Source organism: Dendrobium catenatum, unplaced genomic scaffold (genome assembly GCF_001605985.2).
Source record: "Dendrobium catenatum unplaced genomic scaffold, ASM160598v2 fragScaff_scaffold_201, whole genome shotgun sequence".
NCBI lineage: Eukaryota > Viridiplantae > Streptophyta > Magnoliopsida > Asparagales > Orchidaceae > Dendrobium > Dendrobium catenatum.
Window position 1 is genome coordinate 325,853 of NW_021318663.1, and position 21,485 is coordinate 347,337.

Here is a 21,485-nt window from a genome sequence, read left to right on the forward strand (position 1 = left end):
AAAGTTTCATAGTAAAACTTTTAGTTATTACATAACAACAATGAAGAGTTTGGGGATCATCACCCCAATGCTATAATATAATTAGCTTCTTAAAACATCCACGTTTTAGTAGGTCAAGGTATACATTCTAAGAGATTAAATGAGTGCACATTCTCTCTTATAACTTCATTGCAATTCAATCATACACAAAAATTCTAAGAAAAGAGAAATTTTATATCATGATAAATTTCTAACGGGTTGAGAGTTTTCTAATGAGAGACATCATATTCTCTCAAAGAGTGATATCTTTTTTCTTTCTTGATGAATTCACTTATAAGTAGATATTGATATTGAGAATTGAGGTTTTATCATAATCTAGTAAATTGTATTCTATAATAAAATTTGTTAAGTTGTCTTTTCAACATATACTTAACCACTCAATAACTTCTTTTCAATCACTCACCAAAATAATATCCCATAGCATATCAAATTAATCTATATCATGTAGTCACACAACTTTTTTTTAAATCAAGCAAGATTTTTTTATTGAAAGCCTTTTTAAAAATAGTTGATATGTACATCAACTCACATTAAAATTTTCACTTAATTCAAATACTAAGAGAATTATATTGAAATCATTAATGGAAAATTTAGTATATGATGCAAGGAACATTGCTACCCACATATTTCATACATCATTATCTAAGTATGGCGAAGAATCCTCAAACATTCAACTCATGATCAATTAATATAAACAAAAAAATTGAGTTAAATCATATAAAATTTTTAGGAACCTCTGGATTAATCATTTTCCAAGGCACCACTCTTCCCATTCCTCCAAGTCAACCTTGAATATCTTATCACAAGCCTCCATATCATGGTTAAGAAATATAAAAAATTCAATGACCTCTTAAACTCCTCTACTACATTTGAATGTGTAGTATCCATAGTAACTATTGCTTTCAACAATATAACACATTTCTCTATTAATCAATCATATAGATCCTTCCTCTAATGTTTAAGCTCATTAAATTCTTTGACAGTTTCTTTTTCTTTTTTTTTTTTGGGCTTTCACCATCTCACTATGAGAGTGATTAACCATACATTAATATAATGAAATGTTGGATGCCATTTTTGCTAACTTAGCTTGACACTTCACCAATTGATCTATTAAGCCTCGGTTCTAATTTCTCTTTTACATTCTCCTTCATCCTCTAAGTAATTTCTTTTAATAGTCTCCTTATTCTAGCTATCTAAAGTGGCATTTCAATCTTCCTCCGACTTTTTTTACATAAAATATGAAATTAGGAAGCATATTATTCTATAAAAGAGTTCAAGTTAATGAAAAAAGATGTCTTATAAGCTCAATCTTTTATTGGCTCCTAAGTAAATGTGATTTAGGCTCTCCCAAAAAATGTTCATCTTTGCATGATGGGGTTCCACACCAATGATAATGAAAATCTATCATCCTTAATCTTCTCCATGATCAAAGACTCTTCCTACTTAAAAGAATCTCTATGGTCACTTAAATCAAGCTCTAATGTCTAGAATGATTGTATATCAATCATTGGTGTAGCCTTTTTAAAGGAAATGCATTGGAGCACCTTACTAGAAAAGATAGGCCTTCTTCGAATAGTTCATAAATTGTTTACATGGTACAACTCCTCTTAAAAAGTTTCAATATTTAACATAAAAAAAAAGTCTCAAAATCTCATCTTAATCTTTGTAGAATGGGATCATTTGTGCAAAAACTTTTCCTAACCTTTATAAGAGACCACATCCATTCTTCATAAGAAAAAAAAAACACTTGAACAATTCTTAGAAGAATATTTGGGTAAAAGTTCCAAAAATTTATTAATGTTCTTATAAAAGACTAATCCTTGGACAATATAAGTAAAAATGCATAAAAGTATAAGTATTCTAGACTCAACCTAACTCTATGCTCCTTGAACATGGCAGCCTAATAATGGCCCACATAGATCAATACAAGAATTGAGATATGGCCACCTTAAACATAATAAAGATCGCCATAACTTGGATGTCATAAAAAGGTGAAGGTCACTAAACAATCATCTAGCATATGATTATGTATACTTGTGGAAGGAAATGCCCTTGCATTGGGTAATTAGTGAAGTTCTACATAATAAAATATTTCAAATGTGCCACTCGAAATAAGTAATGATATATAATTGGCCATCACTATATCATTGGGCCTTTTCTAATAACATTCCTACACAAAAACATCATAATAATTTGATTAGATTCAACTCGTCAACGGTTGCACATTTAACAAAAGAGGCCATAAAGTAATCAAATTGAATCTAGGAAAATTGGAGTGCATGGTATGGATATAATTGGGAAAAAAGAAAGATTATTACCCTTATTTTAAACAAATTTATCACTCAAAATGTGCTTCAATATGAGGACAATCTTAGCCTATTAGTTGAGAGTCTATGCTCCCACCCATTTGATGCATTGTTATATATGTGTGTGTTTATGGTTAAATTTATTCAAAATCTTAAAAAAAAAAAAAAAAAAAAAAGAGCTTCAAAAACGCCTTAAGTTTTCATATGCATGAAATTATAATTTATAAGAAATAACTTGATACATGACTAGAAGAAAAGGTATCTATTGATGTTTCAAGAGTAGCCACAATTTGAAATATTTTATAGGCTATAACTTTTAATTTTATGTTCAAAATTTTTCAAGACCCACAATATTTATAATTTTTCAAATCAAAACATTCAAAAATAAAAGAGGAACTAATAGGATCTCAAAATTTTTATTCGAATAGCAGTAATCTCAATGTAATTTTTGAATCATCTCCTGTCACCATGAAATTAAGCAAACTTTTTTTTTTTTTTTTTTGAAATTAAACAAACTATTTATTTGAATTGTTTCAAAATTAATTTGTGTCATTACATCTTGAAAATGTTCTTATATTACAAAAAACTTTTTTAAGACCCCAAATATTTTTGGACTTTCAAATCAAAACATTCAAAAATAATAGGCAACTAATAGGATCACAAAATTTTTGTCGCATTGGCATAGTCCCATTGCATTTTTTGAATCTCAAAGTAGTTAATAATAAAATAAATAATTCTCACAAATTATTTCAAAGACAAAATAGAGCCTACTTGCCCCACAACACCCACTCACCAAACTCATTTGGCTAAAGACTTCCAAAAACATCATTTGGCTCACTCTATCCTCAATTGCATTGATGTTCACCCATTTTTGCATAGACTATTCATATAGATATAAATTTCTTAGATTTCATATAACCTCGATTTATAGGCCTTTGATTCATGAATAATTGATGGCATTAAATCATTAAGTCCTTCCTCCTTCAAGTAGAGGGGTTGCCATGGCCATCTCTAGTCAGACAGTCGCCTGCAAACTCCTAATCGTCCAGGGGATCACTCAAACCCCCACCCCAATTGACCATCTCGATCATCATGCAATATCATCAACATCAACTTTTTCGACTCTTTCAAAAAACCATTTTGCATTCAAATTTAATGAAGGGCAACTCAATATAATCTAGCATTCAAACTAACAGAATATATTTCAAATGAGTTTCCATTGGTATATGCCTCATGATTTTCATATTTTCAAATTTCCACCTAAAAACTCTTTCCGGTGTTGCATTATTGACAAACATAAAACAAGAACAGTGAAATGAAAATTTTGCTGCAATCAGCCAATAAGACTTCTTTGAGATTGTGCAGTGTGATCTGAAATAGTACCATTTCGAATGCATTGAAGTTTAAGAGAAATCTAAAGATGGATCCACCACTTTCACCCGTAAGAATAATCATTACATAACGCTAATCATTAAAGCTTCGTTTGGGATAACTTTCTTATGGTTTCTTAAAGCAGCTTTTTAGTACACAAAATTAAATTTTGTGTACTAAAAAGCTGCTTTATGAAGTAATAAGAAAGTCATCCCAAACGAAACTTTAGGCTTAATTAGCAACATCCAATCAACAAAACAATGTCATTCTTATAATCAACACAATCCTAGTAACTATGATCATTCACAATGGAGAACACCAAACAGCCAAAGAAGTGTTCGTGTTGATTACCTGAAACCTCAGGCAATCTTCATGCACTCTTCATGTCACAAAACCACTTGCTCATTAGTCATGATGGTATGAAACTACACAATGGAGGAACTATGAAATGAATTTGCCATAGATAGACTTTCTGCTCATCTCTTATCCAAAACCAGAGTTGCATAGATTAACTCATTCCATGTATCAGGGATTCCAGGGAGGCACCAATGGCTGCAGTCCTGGCGTCTCTTAGAGACTTTTTCTCCTTCTCTCAGCCTCTTGCCATAAATAGAGGGATGACCATCTTTACGGAAATTGGTCAGCTGAGTCACATTCAAGAGAACTACGGGAAAGTTCATATTTTCCATCACTTCCTCTATAATCTTCATTTTCAAAGGATAGTTATCAATGATAGGTCCAGTTAAGGCAGGAGATGTCTCTCCATGACACGTACCACCAGAATCCCAGTCCCCACCCCTAGTTAAAGAAACTCTCATTAATTGAAAATTCATGGGAAAACTCGGTGGCTGTTGAAATAATAAAGAAAGGTGAAACAAACCTGAAATGAGCTGTAGAATATCCACGGTACAAAATCAATTTTTTTGAAGGATCCATATTAGTATCTATCCACCTTCCCCAAGTTTGCATGGACTTCTTAAAAGCTTCTGTTGCATCAAATTGTGGATAGATAACATCACCTTCCTTATAATAGTCCTTCCTAAGCAATCAAGGGCATGCAAATTTAGTTCGGATGTTATCTGGAACGTGTCCAAGAAGGAAGCTATTATTCTGTGTGGACACCGAACGGTTCTCCCATCCGGTTACTCACTCGGTACCAAGCGCAGGTACATTTTTGGAGTGACGTGACGCATTTTTATTTGTCTCCGGACGCTGTCCGGACTCCACAGAATAATAAATCCCATGAAAGATCATCAAAAGAAATCGAAATAAAAGCAAAATGAAAAGGAAGAATTTACCCTCTCGATGTTTTTCCATGGGTCCACCAGTGACCAGTGTTGAAAACCAAGATATCAGCCCTCTTCCATCGAGAGGATGACTTGCAAATGCGATCTATCATAAGAATTGGATTGGAACTACCCTTTTGGTTCACACGCTTTCCTTCTCTAACAAGAAAGTGGGATCGAACAAAACTTACCGTACAGTTATAATCCTGCAAAAAATAATAAACCAATCATAATATACGTAACCCAATAGAATCATACATGCCACTACAAATTACAATTAAATTAACAACTACGGCTTCGTTTGAGACGGCTTCGTTTGAGACGGCTTCTTAAACAGCTTTTGTAAAACCCGAAAATCTTATTTTAGGCATAGCACGCATTTTAAAGCGCCGCGACGAGAATTTAAGTAAAATTTTCAAGGTTATCGGAATGCAACGAAATTAATTTTAGAAAATCCTATGCGAAATTCTGATCGTTTTGGTATATAGAAGTTATATCAAATTTTGCCTAATTTTAGAGTTATTATTTTTATAAGTCCATAAATACCCATTTTACCCTCACTTGTTTCTTAAGACGAAATTACTTAAGGGCATTTTGGTCTTTTAGCAAATCCCTTTCTCCCTAAATAAGCAACCGGTCCTCTCCCCCTCCCATTTCACGCGTGACCGAACGAAGAGGGGCGGAACCGAGCAGTTAGGCGCGGACGGCGGGTTCGGCGAGGGCGCTCCGGCGGCGATCTTCCGGCGAGAAATTTAGGTCGAATCGAAGAGGACGACGAAAGGATTACTCCGGTATGATTCTTTTCAAACGAGGCCTAAGTCTTCTTGAAAATGGAAAAATTATGTTTGAAAAGACTATTAGAAATGCTCTATTAACATCTTAGCAAAGAACTCACTCACTTATTTCACAGATAAATTAACTCTTTCATTTGAGAGGATCTCAAAAAGCTTCAAAGTACTACTTATTCTTACCAAAAATAGGAAAACAAAGTAGCCACGCCCTTTTGTTATCTTGTATCCACGTGTTTCATACATTCTACTTTTATCCGGCAGTGCTTCACGTAGTATGCATAGTATTGATTCAAACTGGTTACGATTCATTGAATCTCCAACAAGCATCAACCTTTTACCTCGCAATCTCTCCAAAAAGTCATTTGCATTAAACCTTCAAATCAAACAATAAGGACAAACTATGAAGTTTCGTTCGACAATCTAAGCCGGTCCCACTAAATTGGGATTAGAGAAATGATAATGATAAAAAATGAAGATGCAACAATCATAAAATTGAAATACATCAACTAAAGAAAGAATGGCAGGCAACACAGAAAATTCAATAATTTGGGAATAATTGAGTTAAAAGAAATTTAAAATACAGGTGTTATTCCATTAAAAAAAAAAAACTTTGGTAAAAGTCCGAAATCAGAAAGGATAACAAAACCTGAAAATACAATAACTGAATAGTGTTCCACTGTATCAGAAAATGCTGACACTGACTGATACAAAAATTATATCCATATCAAGATATTTGCATCCAAGCGTACACAAGGCAGAGGGGCTAATAATATTCCTTCCACCAAGAAACAAGGATATTATATGATGCAGGAGAGAAACCCAATATCTGAAGTTTCAGATAAGTATAGGCAAAAAAAGAATCAGGGTGAGATTAATGGATCAAAAAAACCAAAAATTAAAGAATTTTGGAAAATTTTCATTGGTTAATTTGAAAAGACCTTAAATCACCTTTTCAGCTATAAGACAATTCTTAACTCTCCTAAAATCTATAAGAACATGGGACTCCAAATTTACAGATATTATTAAAATCGACTAAAACTTATCAGAACAAGTCAGACTTTTAATGCACAAGCATTGCATGCTAAGATACCTATAAAATAACTGGAAGATATGATTGATTCTGCAAAAAAAAAAATCAAATTATTTAAACTTAATATCAAAGCAAATATAGCTACATTCATCAAAACTACTCTAAATATTTTCTAAGCCATTCTTAAGGCAGTCTCCCTTCCATGTAAATGTAATCCTCAATCCAAAATGCTAGTGCCGACTTTCAAAATACATCAATTATGACACACAACTCATATTTTAACATCAAGACAACATTCTGCCATTAAAGAGACAAATTGGCATCTCAAATTATCCTAATGTTAATTTAGCTCTAAATTTGCAACCCAAAGTCAACCGCAAACCTAAAAATATCCCCAAAATTTTCATTTTTCACTATGTTCTTAACTAACCGTTTTAAAAGGTTTGAAGAATTCATCAACAACTTTAATTTTGTCAGCAATATGATGATGTAGTAACAAGAATGCCCTCCATTAAATTTACATCAAACAATACTTTTAATGGACCGACTGAGCCTGTGGGCCCCACTACGGTGGACGGCAGGCAAGAAAAGCAAAAGAGATTAATTCCACTTTAATTACTTATCATAGAAAATTAAAATTGGGAGGGAATTATGTAAATTTATTTAGGGAAAGATGACTAATTTGAATTCAGATTTGAGAGGAATTTAGGAAAGATTTATTTAGAGAAAGATAACTGATTTGAATTCAGATTTAGGAGGGAATTCTGAAAGGTTTATTTAGGGAAATATGGCTGATTTGAATTCAGATTTGAGAAGGAATTAGAAAATTTTATTTAGGGAAAAATGGCTAATTTGAATTTGGATTTGGAAGGGAAGTAGGAAGGTTTATATTAAGGTTAATTGGGTTGTTTTATTTTCATTATATGAATTTTGTTTTGATGTACATTTTTTTGAAATTGTTCCTAGTGGCGCCTAGGGTTTATGGAGAGTCAATCTACATTTTGAATAGTAGATCATCATGTATCTTGGTTTGTTGTGCCGATATAAACATCTTTCTCGCTAATCTCTGATGTATTTTTCTCTTCGTTCTTATTATTTTTCTAGTGTGGAGATCAGATTCCTATCAACTTCCCTCCAACTTTTCAGGCTTAGACTTCGACCAACTTGATCAGTAGTTTTCAAGCTTTACTTTTTCATCCTTCTTCAGTTTGAGTATCTGGTTCAATCATTTTGAGACATTTAATTTCTTTTGCAGCTTTTTTCCAAAGTTTTATCCACGTGAATTGATATAGCGTTTGGGTTATTCGTGGTTGTGAATGCTCTTCTACCTTTGTATAGATACATAAACAAATGGATGCTCCTCTTTACTAAGAACTTCTCAGATTGATCTCCTTGTTCATCAATCTCAACTAACTCATCATCTTCCTCTATTTTGAATCTCCTCTTTATCACATACAATAACCTAATTTTCCATCTAAGTGGCTCTTCATCTTTATTGAGTATTCCAATCTTGCAATTTAGAAGAAAAAGTGATTGATCAGACCATGAAATCCCATGTTGCTGCCATATACGAAAATAGTTGAATGATTTTAAAAAATTATAGAGAACATGAAACCACCACTTTTGCAGCGATCGAGTGTCCTTAAACTGTAGAGATTTATCCTTCTTTACTTTGCAGTTTGAGCCTATTCCCTGAACCCTTTTATGTCAAATGTAATTTTGATTTACTTCGATGGAAGATTGTGCTTCATGGCATAAGCCATCAAAACAATTAGTAAGCAATCTTTCAAAAATAATGTCACCTATTAGAACGAGTAGTATCTCTTCAAATTACATCATATTGAGTTGTTAGCTATATGATCGGACTCAATGTCCATTCATGTTGGCCATTTTGGGTAAATTTGGATTTCACAATAATTATATTGATAAAATCTAAGTGTTGATTTATAAATACTAGTTTTCTATTATTATAAATGGTGGATCGTGTGATTTTCATAAATCCCGATGTAATCTCAAGCAATTTGGTCATAAATCTCTCCTCTTTTTCATCATTATAATTGATTATCTATCTAAAGATCTTAATAATCTTTTCATAGATATAATTTTGGAAAAAAACATTAATTTTCCATTAATCTTTTGTAGAAGAAATTTTAATTTTTACTAATAACAATCAGAGATCTCTTAACAATATTATTCATGTCTTGAACTATTGTAAGCATATTTTGGGGAAACTCTTTAGCACCAAGAAATCGACTTATATAGCATTATAGCCCACTCAACTGCCCTAAAATCAGAAGAAATTCTATTTGGGATGTTGCCAGAGTCATGTTGGATAAGCTTCACATGACCTCTCTTGGAATTCCTCTCTATAAAGGCCACAAAAAGGTTGCTCTTTCTCATGAGCTTAAAAAAATTAGAAGTAAAATGTTAGGCAGCAAGTTGTTCATTTGGACTCCACTATAATTCAAAATAAATGGGAAGATTGGATTAGAAATACTGAAGAACAGGACAAGGACAACAATACCAACATTCAAGTCTACCAACGACAACGAAAAGCTCACAAGATAAATCAGAAGCTATACCAACAACCGGCAGACAATCCAAGCAGCATCAGCAATCTACAATCCTCAATAGGCTCCCGCTCAGCTCAAACCGCAGCCAGCAAGTCATGTCCAAAGGAATAAACAGTAGCATTTGTCTTTTATTAATGTATTTAATCCTTTCTTGTATCATTTTTTTCTTTTTAAATAAGACATTTCAGCCTTGGACCCAAAACTGGTTCAGCCTAGCCAAGAATTCGGTTTAGATTTTAATAAGCCTGAACTCTATAAATACACAATTGTTGTAAGAAACAAGACAAGGGATAAAAATCTGTTTTTCTCTTTTCTATCGTCTCCAATCTTCTCTTCTTCTTCTTAAAGTCCACACCTACTCAAAAGATGCCTCATTCTTCTTGTGTAATCAAGAAGCATATCAAATAGTACTCCCGTTACGGCGTTACCATAATCTCAACTTTCCGAGAATTCTTCTACAGTTGTTTTTTCGCCACTCCTTCCACAGCAGCAATTGTTTTTCTCCTACCTTTTTCAGTCGCAAAAATCACCTTAATTCCAGTAGCAGATATGCTCTAGCTGCACCATATCTTCAAGAAGGATCCGGTGGAAGTCTTCCTGCCCGTCAAGAACCTGCTGTTTTATACATTAGAATCTCCAGACAAGCATTCCTCCTTTTCTCACACAACCTGCCTTACAATTGCTGTTGGAAAACTTGTTATTGGACATATTTTGTTTTCTCTTTTTCCTCAACCAGCTCCCTAAAGTTTTTCTTACCCACCCACCCTACATTTTTCTCCATTTTTTCAAGAAATTGACATACTGCTTTTATCTCTCAAGACATTTTTCTTGCTTAAACTCAAACAGCCGCCAATCTCTAATCGAAATGAAGAATATAGATTTGGCAAAGGCTCTACGTTCCATGCAAAATCATCAAGAATCTCAATTCTCTGAAATTTAGAAATCACTACACCAAGCTGATGTTCAAATCTCTTTCATCAACACCAACTTGCAACAATTCCAAGGTCTTCATGGACTCCGTTCACAAGTGCCTAGAGCTTATGCGCTGATCAGCCTCCTACACTACATCAAGAACCATCATCGTCTATTAGAATCCTAGAATCAACTGTCCGCCTCGCCCTCCCAACAACAAGCTACACCCCTATCATGTTTTTCTTTCCTTAAACATATGAAAATTGAACTCCCTCGCTTTAATGGATCTTTAAAGTATTTCGATTTTCACAACACATCAGATTTTCATCGCGTTCATACTGCATCTTTTCATATTGAAGGATCAGCGACAACATGATATCAATGGTTACGTACAAAAGACCAAAGTCCTTGGCCCAAATTCATGCTATCCTTACACCAACGTTTTGGTCTTTATTATGAAGATTTACACGAAAATCTTTCTGAATTAACACGACAATCTACTATTCTGGAATATCATACCACTTTTGAAAATCCTGCTTTCAAGGTTCCTCGTCTATCTGAATTAACTCTAATTAGCTATTTTATTTCCAGTTTAAAACAAGAACTAAGTAGAGAAAACTTCCTTGCAAAACCTATCACTCTCTCCGGAGAACCTCAATTAATATTTGACCTTATTTACTTTCATCAATTCTGTGCTTCAATATCACACTCTCCATCTCTACAACTTTTTACTATTCACTCTCATGTTTTAGACAATAACATTAATCTCACCAACTTCCTGGATGAAACTAGGGGTGTAAACGAGTCGAATCGAGTTTAGGCCCTTATCGAGCTCGGCTTGTTAGTTGGAAAGCGAGCTCGAACTCATGCTCGTCTCACTGTAAACGAGCTCGAGCCGGCTCACGAGCCATGGGCGGGAATTTTTAAATTTAGGCAGGATTTTTAAAAATTAGGCGGGATTTTTAAAACTTAAGCAAGATTTTTAAAACTTAATCATAATTTAGAGAAAAAAAATGAAATGTTTAACATTTAAATAAAAATTAAGTGGTTTTTATTAATTTTTTTAATATTTAAATTTAATAAATAAAATATATTATTTTAAAAATATTAATATTTATTCGAGCCGGCTCAAGCTCGAACTCGAGCTTGAGCTCGACTTGTGAGCTCGATAAGCTCAGCTCACGAGCCCATAAACAAGTCGAGCTCGAGCCGGCTCGCCTCACTTACACCCCTAGATGAAACTCTTACTTCCATTATAAAGCATATGCTAGTTTCTATTTCCAATCTTTTATTACATTTTAAACATTTATTTGTCCTTATGAGGATTACCTCCACATCTCATTGACCACCATATCAACCTACTATCACTATCTAAACCAGTAAACATCCGCCCTTGTTGCTATCCTCATTTTCAAAAAGATGCAATGGAACAATTGGTCGCTAAAATATTACATTCTTGAATAATTCGTTATAGCCATAGTCATTTCTCCAGTTCGGTATTACTTGTAAAGAAACGTGATGGAACTTGGCATTTTTTTGTCGATTACAGATCCCTTAATGCTTTAACCATCAAAGATAAATTTCCTATCCCTACGATAGACAAATTTTTACATGAATTACATGGTTCCATATTTTTTCTAGACTACACATTCGTTCACGATATCATCAAGTTCGTATGCACGGGAAAGATATTCATAAAACTACTTTCTGAACAATGATCGGCACTTTGAATTCTTAGTAATTGCTTTTGGTCTTATGAATGCACCTTCTACTTTTCAAGTTATAATGAATCAAGTCTTTCATCCACATCTTCGCAAATTTGTTACCATATTTTTATGATATTTTAGTATATAGTCATGCTTTGGATCTCCATTATGATCATCTCCATATGGGTTTTCAATGCCTTCAGGATAATCATCACTTTTTAAAATTAAATAAAAGCCAAGTTTGTCAATCTTCAATAGAATATCTTGGGCGCATTATTACCTCTGCTAGCATCAAGGTGGATCCCAAAAAAATTGAAGCAATGACTACATGGCCTACTCCCTCTTCATTACAACATTTACGATCATTTTTGGGCTTAACCAATTTCATATCTAATTATGCCTTTATTGCAGCTCCTTTAATAAATATTTTTTAAATGGGACACTCATGCCTCTAACCCATTTCTAATTTGAAACTCACTATGACTTCTACCCCTGTTCTTGTAATAGTCCTAAATTTGAATTATATGAATTTCAAAAAATTTCAAAAATTTGCAAGTTGGAGTGCTACAACACTGTGATTTCGGACGCAGTGGCCCTGAGAAGTGTCAAAGAGTGGCGCCTTGGCACCAAACTTTTATTTTATGGTAACTTTAAAATCGCATGCGACACAACAACGTTGGGTCACTTGGGTGCAGCGGCGCTAGGCATCATAATGTGTTTTTATATATATATTTTTCTCTCCACTTAGCCAACCATCCCTCCCTCACTATCTTGTTCGGCTTGCCATGGAAGGAAAGGAAAAAAACAAAGAGAAGGGAGAAGGAGAGAGGAAAGAGAAACCGGGATTTTAGCCGCCAATTCGTTCAGCCGCTTTTACGAAAATTATTTAGATCACTATAGGTGACTTCTATCATATTTTTATTAGCTGACTTATATCCTATTTTTATTTTCAAATATTTTAATTTCAACCGTTTGATTTTACCCAAATTGATTTTATTACATTTTCTCCAAATTTAGTGAACTTCTATCACATAACTTTATGTATATCATAGTACTAATTATTCCGGACATTTTGACTGGTTGTTTTCATAATTTCACCAATTAAATTTGTAATTATTGATTTTGGTATTTTAATCCGATTATATTATTAATGCAGGTATTATGAATGAATATGAGCCTGCGATTAGATAATAATTGGTTGTTATTATTTTTATAATATAATAATAATAATGTGTGTGAAGACAAGTAAAAGCTGATGATTTATTGACGTTGGCTGGAGACTTATTTATACTTATACAGGATGGCGGGCCGACTGACTTTTCTTTAAATATTGTGGTTTAGTGTTATCCTATATTGATTCAGATGATTCACTAATTGAGAGTTATAAAGAGTTAATTATTGTGCCGACGGATAAAATTGACAACTCTGTTACTAAGCCAACGATTATTGATTTACTGATTATTAAAAAAAACACCACGCAAACTATAACTCCTTACTTGTTTAGTATAATTGCTTGGACATGATTTATTGTATTGTTCACTACTACTGATATATTGTTACTGATTTACTGTACTATCACTTTCGATTCATTGTAACTATAATAATTTACTGTTACTAAGTATGTGATTTCTATTACGAAGCATGTCGTATAAGTTATTGATTAACACTGAGACATAACTAAAGATCATGTGTACACTCCTAGACGATTTCTAAATAGTATTGTATTATATTGCTATGGATTTTAATAGTTTTCCTAAATACTTCCATTTTACTAGAGTGATGATTTTTTTATTTGGATAGTACTGCTACGATGTATGATTTAAGAATTATTGTTTTACTGCTTCGATATCTGCATTGCAATGTTTATCTATCTCTGTACCTTACTGGCACTGGTTTTAGTATTAAAGTGTTAACACATATGTTTATTGTTTCTGCACATATTCATAATCATATTAACTACTATAATTATAAATTGACTGATTACATGCATAATTTTTTTTGTGTGCTTTGAGTGCAGTTGTAGAATTTTGGTGATATGATGAGCTTTTTAACTCATTATATGTGATTTAAATGATTTCAGGTTAAGAAAGACAATCGATAGTGTGAGAATTATCGGTTATAAGATTCTTCATTTTTTACTAATGTTTTGTCTTTTTTTCTTACATATTTTTTGTAGTTAGGAGTGGGTAGTCAATATAGTATAACTCTTGACTACTGTATATGATTTTTGAAGTATTAAATATAGATATATATTTGTTTTGATCAATAGATTTGTTTCCACTGGTATTTTATTATTGAAATAAGTGAGATAGCTCTAGTTGTTATTATAAAAGATAAAATATATAATTATTTTCCAATTTAGATTCTAGGGCATGATAGTTACAAGGTTACCAGACTTTACCAAAACTTTTATTATTGAAACTAATGTTTCCAATGTTGGTATTAAGGTTGTTTTGTTACAAAATAATCATCCTATTGCTTTTTATAATAAACAATTAGGTTTGCAATTATCTCAGTCTTCCACTTATTTAAAAGAATTATATGCCATTACGGAAGCAGTTTGCAAGTGGAATCAATGTCTTAGTATCAAATTTGTTATTCGTACCAGCCATAAGAGCCTTCATGAATTATAAACCCAAGTTTTCCAAACTCCCGGCCAACAATATTATTTTTGTAAATTATTAGGCTTTAATTTTCGCATTGAATATAAACCAAGTAAAACAAATACAGTGGCTGACTCATTATCTCGCCTTCCTAATGCCAGGGAGTCTTCTATCACTCCTTTTGCTTCCCTCTTTGCCTTAATTACTAACTCTTCTCTCTTTTCTTAAGGAATCAAAACAGGAAACATTGTGTCACACCCCAGTTTGGCTTACTCTCTAACAAACAAACTAGAGTATAACAGAGAAGGAAATAAATCTAACTAGGCTCTCTTAACATGTCAACCTATCAACTACGAACATCATAATGGAAGCATATAATGTACTTTACTGAACATCAACAGAATTAAAACAAATACAGAGCTCTACTCACACTTTTGAAATTTACTTACATACCAAAAGATCTATACAGCTATCCTTCAGATTTCCTCTAAAATCCCTTTGTACATCAAAACATATATACACCAAAAAGGAACGGTCACCTCTTTCTCGCCTAGCGCCCTACAGGCTCCTTTCCCTTACCTGCAGTATAACCACTACAAATGAGCTATGGCTCAATGAAATACACAAGCAATGTATAAAAAATAATAATAGCATTTTAACCATTTAGAAAGACATACCATTTATGACCAAATAATAATATGGTTAGAGCACCATTCACATGGATCACCAAAAAAATATATATAACAGTACACTTTCATTTTTGTTAATTGTTCAACACCCTTATTAACTTATCATATAATGGCTATAAGTTTTTGCACCCTTTTAGCTTTCCAATTCAAGGTTGGGTCTAGATTCCCAACTTTTAGAATTAAAGCTGTTCTCTCAATTCAGAGTTGGGTCCAATTCCCAATTTCTAGATTTGAGAGTATAGGCTTACCTCGTCAGGTCTTTCGCCTTTACTTGTGCGGGCTTATCCCCCAACATATGGCTTAAATCACCTTCCTAATAGTCCTTTCTCCTGCTCACCCACAACGTCCAACTTCAAAGAACGGTGGGTAGGAAATAAATACTGAGCCTTGTATAATCCCTAACATCCACTACTCGGTTATTACTTAAACAAATAAATAAATAAATAAATAAACTCTCTCAGCCGTACACACCATACATTATAATATAGATATTCTTAATTCCACTAACTCTTGCATTCCACTAAGCTGTAATGCTAACCGTTGGATGGACTAGGGAAAAGATCAGCCAATGCATGCTAACCTAAGTGGAATCCTGGAATTTAGAATCTGAATTGCATTAATTCTTCATATACATAATACGTGGATTTGACTCAACTGTTTAAATCATAATAAGTTAATTATAAACAGTTAAATACATTAGCTGTACCATTAGTACAATTTATTAAATTAGATAATTAGATTACTATTCTATGCATACTTCCACACGTCAAACTAGTTGATTTTATATTTTTTTTTTAAGTGGAATTTAATAAAAATCAATATACATTTAGAGAAAGTATATACTTACATTTATTTCGAATATTCGGGTATTATACATTGATTGCCCCAAATATACTCCATATTACAACACAACTTACCAAGGGTGATTTATCAACCAAGGACTATTAAATCCGGGATAACTTTCTCTACTTCAAAAGCCATATTTATATGAGTAAACGCCCATCTCTCAAAAATTACTTGCTTACTGACTTACAGAATTTCACTCTACACCTCTTGCAAGACATGTTGGTACTCTCAAAACTATCAAAAAACTTGTTGCATGTTTTTATTGGCCAGGATTACATAAAAATCTTGCTAAATTTGTTAGTAAATGCCTCACATGCCAAGAAATCAAGTCAGCTATTATGGCTTCTACTGGTCTCCTATCTCCCCTTCCAATTCCCTCTCAAGTTTGGGCAGGTTTGTCCATGAACTTCATCACCGGCTCACCTCATTCCAAAGGTTACACCGTTATTTTAGTTGTTATTGATCATTTATCCAAATTTGCTCATTTTGGTCTTTTACCTACCACTTATTCCGCCTTTTGGGTTATTGATCTCTTTGCCCATATGTTCATCCATCTACATGGTTTTCTAAAAATCATTGTTTTTTTTATCGCGACATCATGTAAGTACTTTTTGGCATAAACTATTTGCTTTAAGTGGCACCACACTACACTACAACACTGCCTATCACCAACAAACAAATGACCATACAGAAATCCCCAATCGATGTTTAGAACAGTATCTTCAAGCATTTACCTCCACTACTCCAAAACTATGTTCCACCTTCCTATGTTAGGCAGAATTATGGTACAATACCTCCTACCATATCGCTATATAAATAACACCATATCAAGCACGTTTGATCGATATCGCTGCAGTTGATACCCTTCCTATACACGAGGCAATCAGATATCATTGCAGTTGATACACTTTTAACCAATCGCAATACCCTACTCCAAACACTTCGACAAAACATACAACAAGCTCAACACCGCATGAAAATCATGGCTGATCGTCGCCATAGAGATGCAAAATTAAACATAGGTGATTGGGTTTTGTTAAATTACAACATTTCTTCCAATCATCAGTCATCCAAAGCACCCATTCTAAACTTGTCAAGCATTATTTTGGACCCTTTCAAGTACTTTATATAAGCGTTATAACAATCACCCCTCTTCCTCACTCGAATTTCAGCCACAACAACAGTCTATAATTCTCACTTCATGTTTAATTCACATCCGTGAACATTCTCACAAATAGGTTCTTTTACAATGGACATTATCCCCTCCAGAAGATGCTTATTGGGAAAAAAATTTAGTTCTTTGTTCCTTTTGTCCAACTCTCAACCTTGAGGACAAGGTTGCTTTTCAAGGTGACAGAAGTATTAGGCAGAAAGTTATTCATTTGGACTCCACTATAATTCAGAATAAATGGGAAGATTGGATTAGAAATATTGAAGAACGGGACAAGGAAAACAATACCAACATTCAAGTCTATAGACGACGAGGAAAAACTCACAAGATAGACCAGCATCTATACCAACAACCGGCGGACATTCCAAGAAGTAGCAACAATAATCGACAATCACCAATAGGTGCACACCAACTCAAACTGGAGCCAACAAGTCAAGTCCGAAGGAATAAACAACAACATTTGTCTTTTATTAATGTATTTAATCCGTTCTTGTATCATTTTTTTTTTAATAAGGCATTTCAGCGTTGGACCTAAAAATGGTTCAACTTAGCCAAAAATTCAGTACAGGTTTTAATAAACCTGAATTCTATAAATATACAATTGCTATAATAAACAAAACAAGGAATAAAAATCTATTTTTCTCTTTCTATTCTCTCCTCTCTTTTGTTCTTCTTCTCCAAGGAGTCCACATCTACTCAAAAGGTAATTTCTTGTGTAATCAAGAAGCATAACATAAAATCACGAGATAGGAAGACATTCTTAGCTCCTGGGGTAAAAATGACTCTCATTAAGTATATTCTTGTTATTATCCCATTGCAAGCACTAAATAATCCCACAAGGAAAGCCATCACAAATTACTTTTTCTACTTTCCTTTTTTTATAGCTAGAGATTATTGTAGAAAGATTATTTAATCCAAAAAGGCTAATATATATTACCCTACCTTTAACGATAATTTTGGTGTTAGATATTTCAATGACCATATCAAAGTTATGTCCCATAAGTTGTGGAGATTTAGATTGAACGATTCCATTTTGTCCAAATTTCTCCATTCTTAGTACTGTTATTCTAAACACACATTTTTACTTATGAATAAGATTATTAATTCTCCCGTGTAGAATAGGCTTTGTATTATTAAACAAAAAATCATCTATTAGTGTATGTGAAAGGGTAATTTTTAATTCCTGTAAGAAGAGAGGCTTAATCCTTTCAAGCTAGTAGATATGCATAATGATTGTGAATCTAATTTAAAGATTTATCATTTTTCCAGCACTGATGAGCAGGATAAATCTTTACCCCTAAGTGTTCTTCTTCCTGAATAGATTGATTTTATTTCCTTCATATTATTTAATTGTGAATATAATGATCCTATCTTCTGGAACAAATGAATGGATGATCTTTCTCCTTTAAAGAACCCTGTTAAAGATTAGAGAATCTAAATGTAATAGTCACTTGAAATTTTTAAAAATGTTGTAATCCCTATTTGCCTCATCATCTTCAGGTCATTAATTTTTAGAGGTTTAATAATGGTGGATATAGTTATGCATGCATGAGGGATTCAGTCGATTACTAGTTTGTTAATAATGTTATGATTGTGGGAATATTAAATCGATCCCTAAAGTTTAATGCTTTAATGAATATGTCAAGAAAACGTGAATCACTTTGCTAATTTTTTCAGAATACTCTTTTTAGCAATGATAACATTCATACTCATTTCTAAAATGGGTTAGCATTTCCAAACAAGCTTCCAAGGGGCTTTTTTTTGTATCCTCTCATATCTAGTTTTTTTTGTTTTTTTTGAAGGGCTATAAATATGACTAATGTAATATTAGTCTACACCTGACATTAATAGCATTATTATTGAAGTTGATGCAAATATTAGCACTCATAAAGGAGAGGCAAAGATAAAAAAAGTACTTCATCTACTATGGCTTGTACATAGTGATATAATAAGCAATAGATGAAGGCCAAAGATAAAGAAATTACTCTGCAGAGTGCTATGATGAATGAAATGATGGCACAGGTGAATATGATAATGCAATTCATATAAAAATTGCACTGCAAAACTTAAAAATATTTCATTCACCATGAGCTTAATTAAATAGCTAATGATGCACACCTCATTCCCCATACTTGAAGAGCTAAAAATGCCCCTATAGGTAGGACAGATAAAATCCGCAGCACAGCCAATTGAAGTGTCAGCCATATGTCAACTTGAAATTCTTATTAGTGAGAAAAATAATGAAGTCGTATCTTCAAAGTAAATAAAAAAAGTTAGAGGAGCATCAAATTTGATCACCTCTACCTAAATACATATGGAAAGATGAAAACTCTGAAAAAAGTTCTCTAGAAGTTATTTTGGATTTCCGAAGGATTTATTGGAGCAATTCAGTTTGTAATAGGATTGCACAAGCGATTACTACCGGTCAGTGCTTAAATCTCATGCCCATATATATAACCTCTATAAACCAAAAAAAAGAAGGGATGATTTTATCCTCAAAATTTAGCTAGAAAGAGGAATTGATGGAGAACGAAAAACTTGTTTATGTTCATCTCAAAAAAGAAATTTAATAATATACTCAAAGAGATCCCAAGGAAGATTAATCTAAACTGAATTTTCATTTATCTGTGCCGCTCTCTAATTTCATTTCGTCTTTCTCTTTCACTCATAGTGCTTCTGAACACTAGCTTTCTAGTTGGTCAAGACCGTCCTCTGACCGGACGTAGAGCTACGTTTGACTGCCAATAACATGTTGCCATGTGCTCTTACTCTCTACCGCGCGGCCCGACGACTTGACCCGGACCGGAACCCAGGAATGATATGTTCGCGTATTGCGAGGTATTACTCGGTATTTGCTCGGTATTGCATGGCAATAACGAGAAATATCGTTCTGTAAAGATCAATACCGAGCAAATACCGAGTTGTACCGAGTTGTATCGAGTTTTTCTAGAAAAACTCAGTACAACACAGTACAACTCGATATTACTCGGTATTTGCTCAATATTTGCTCGGTATTGGTTATTGTCAAGCAAAATCGACCAATACCTAGCAATACCGAGTAATACCGAGCAATACCTAGTAAAATCGAGAAATACCGAGCCATCCTGGGTCCGTTCCGGGTCGGGTTGTCGGGGTGCGCGGTATAGTGAGAATGCGTGGCACGATTCTACTGGCGGCCGAACGTAGAGCTACGTCCTGTGACCGGACCAAATAAAAGTTCCAAGACCAGCACGACCTTAGTCAGAATAGTTGTTGCAGCATAAAAAGAGATCACATTCATCTCCTAAATTTGACATCAGCAGTCCTCACAATTGTAATAACGCGTAAAACAATTTTGGAGGTGAACTTTTCTTCTCACAATAAGTTCCAAAACTTCACAATTTCAGTCGCAAAAAAAAAAGTAAACGAATTGATGAATTAAAACCTTTACCTAGGAAGCTCACAATCGTCAGGTTTCCACCTCCATTTAAGATAATCGACATCCTGCCTCCCATTCTCCTGGCAACTAAAAGCCTCGTCTACATAAGGGCAAGACCCCGGAGCGTAGAGCGGGTACCGCCCTTCCTCATCTCTTACCCACTTTCCTTTGTATAAATCGCACTTCTTCGCATCCTTGCTATTCACTGCAGCACCTTCTTGATCAGCCTCCAGCGCGAATCCTCTTTTGAGGACCGACAACGCCGCAGATTCAGGCTCAGAGATCTTTTGGTCCTTCAAAGGAGCATGAGAAGACGAAAGGGAAGAACTGTCCTCATCCATTCCTCGATCCTCTTCATCGTCTGCTGCAGAGTCCTCGCCAGGAGGCAACGGCAGGAAGGAAGGGGAGATGGAAGGTTCCTCCGCCTGTGACGGTGGCAGAAGCGGAGGCGATGGGAGAGGAAGGAGATGGAGGGAATGTGAAGAGTTGAGACGGGAGGCGCGGAAGAGGGAGAGGTCGGGGGAGGCAGAGAGGGAAATAGAGAATAAGGGAACGGATTGATTGGCGACGAAGAGAGCGGCGAGTATAAGAGGCGTGAGGAGGAGAAGGGAGAGAGTGAAGCGGCTCTTGGCGTGGGAGAGGGGGAGCGAGAATGTGAGTGCCATAAACGTAGATTAATGGACATTTTGGTTTTTTGGTTTGGGCAAAAGATGTGCGGCCGCCGGCGACTGGCGGGGTGTGACT

At 34.1% G+C, this 21,485-nt stretch overlaps 1 protein-coding gene across 1 annotated transcript; it reads right to left on the bottom strand.

Moving 5' to 3' along the window:
• Window positions 1-3,702: 3,702 nt before the first annotated feature.
• Window positions 3,703-21,485, bottom strand: LOC110107188 (protein trichome birefringence-like 5). Its single transcript, XM_020837374.2, has 5 exons — window positions 20,754-21,485; window positions 5,974-6,166; window positions 5,015-5,208; window positions 4,597-4,755; window positions 3,703-4,514 (listed from the first exon to the last, which is right to left on the bottom strand). Exons 1-5 carry the CDS (start codon window positions 21,404-21,406, stop codon window positions 4,193-4,195), a joined length of 1,521 nt encoding a protein of 506 aa, XP_020693033.1. The 5' UTR covers window positions 21,407-21,485; the 3' UTR covers window positions 3,703-4,192.